At 36.5% G+C, this 881-nt stretch overlaps 1 protein-coding gene across 1 annotated transcript in view; it reads left to right on the top strand.

Annotated features, from left to right (window-relative positions):
• The first annotated feature begins 6 nt into the window (after positions 1-6).
• The window catches only part of RPL21 (ribosomal protein L21), a 3,693-nt gene continuing 2,818 nt past the window's right edge, over positions 7-881 (top strand). Inside the window, exons 1-2 of the mRNA XM_010165877.1 lie at positions 7-47; positions 698-759. Coding sequence (XP_010164179.2) covers positions 20-47; positions 698-759 — 90 coding nt within the window. The 5' untranslated portion in view covers positions 7-19. The remainder of the gene's footprint in view (positions 48-697; positions 760-881) is intronic.

Genomic DNA, 881 nt, shown 5'->3' with positions numbered 1-881 from the left:
GAGAAGGGGAACGCGTTACATGTTCTCAAGGCCATTTCGCAAGCATGGTAAGTATACCTTGTATTAAGAACACTGCATTAAGTTACTGACCGACTGGATGCCAGCAGTCCCTAAGTCGCCTTTGTAAAACAGTGGCTTGTGTCAAAGGAGAACTGAAGGCTTGGGCTAAAAACTATAGCATGATATGCAAGTAAACTCAGCTCTTACAGCTTGTGTATTGGTATTCTGATTGCTTTACAGTAGTAACAATGCTAATTATGTCAGTGCTTGAAAATTAATTTGAAGGTGAAGAAGATAGTTCAACAGTTACACTTAAAATGGACAGTTTGTTGCCTCTTAGCAGTGAGAATTGATAACAGCTGTTTCCACAATGAAGTAGTAAGTGGTTGTAATGCCTTTTCAACTTTGCATTAGGAGTGAGATTAAAGTTAAATTTTCCTTCGTTCAGTTTTGGGGTTTTTGTTTGGTTTTTGTTTTTTAAATTCGAGAATGTGTGAAGAGGTAATTACTGCTTGTGGAAAATAAAAAAAGATTATTTGATTTCTCAGTTTTACATTTATTTAAAGGGAGTTTAAATTTGAGGCATTTTTAAGAAAACTTTATTAAATGTGTAATCTGTGTCCCTCACCCCATTTGGGGTGTCTGTGTGTGTGAAATTGCAAGCTTCATGAGTATCCAAATTTGTGTCTCTTAACAGGAGTTGTCCCACTGGCTACCTATATGCGCATCTACAAGAAGGGTGACATAGTTGATATCAAGGTACTTTCTACAGTGCTGTGCAATTAAAAGCTAAAGTAGTGTAATCCTTTACAGTCTCCAGTTTCTTGAGATAGTGTTTTTTTGTTACTTGGGTCATATATGTCGTTAAACAAGTACTCGCT

This window comes from Antrostomus carolinensis, unplaced genomic scaffold (genome assembly GCF_000700745.2).
Source record: "Antrostomus carolinensis isolate BGI_N321 unplaced genomic scaffold, ASM70074v2 scaffold28810, whole genome shotgun sequence".
NCBI classification, from domain to species: Eukaryota; Metazoa; Chordata; class Aves; order Caprimulgiformes; family Caprimulgidae; genus Antrostomus; species Antrostomus carolinensis.
The sequence above is the reverse complement of the archived record's forward strand: the minus strand, read 5'-3'. Positions and strand labels throughout refer to the sequence as shown.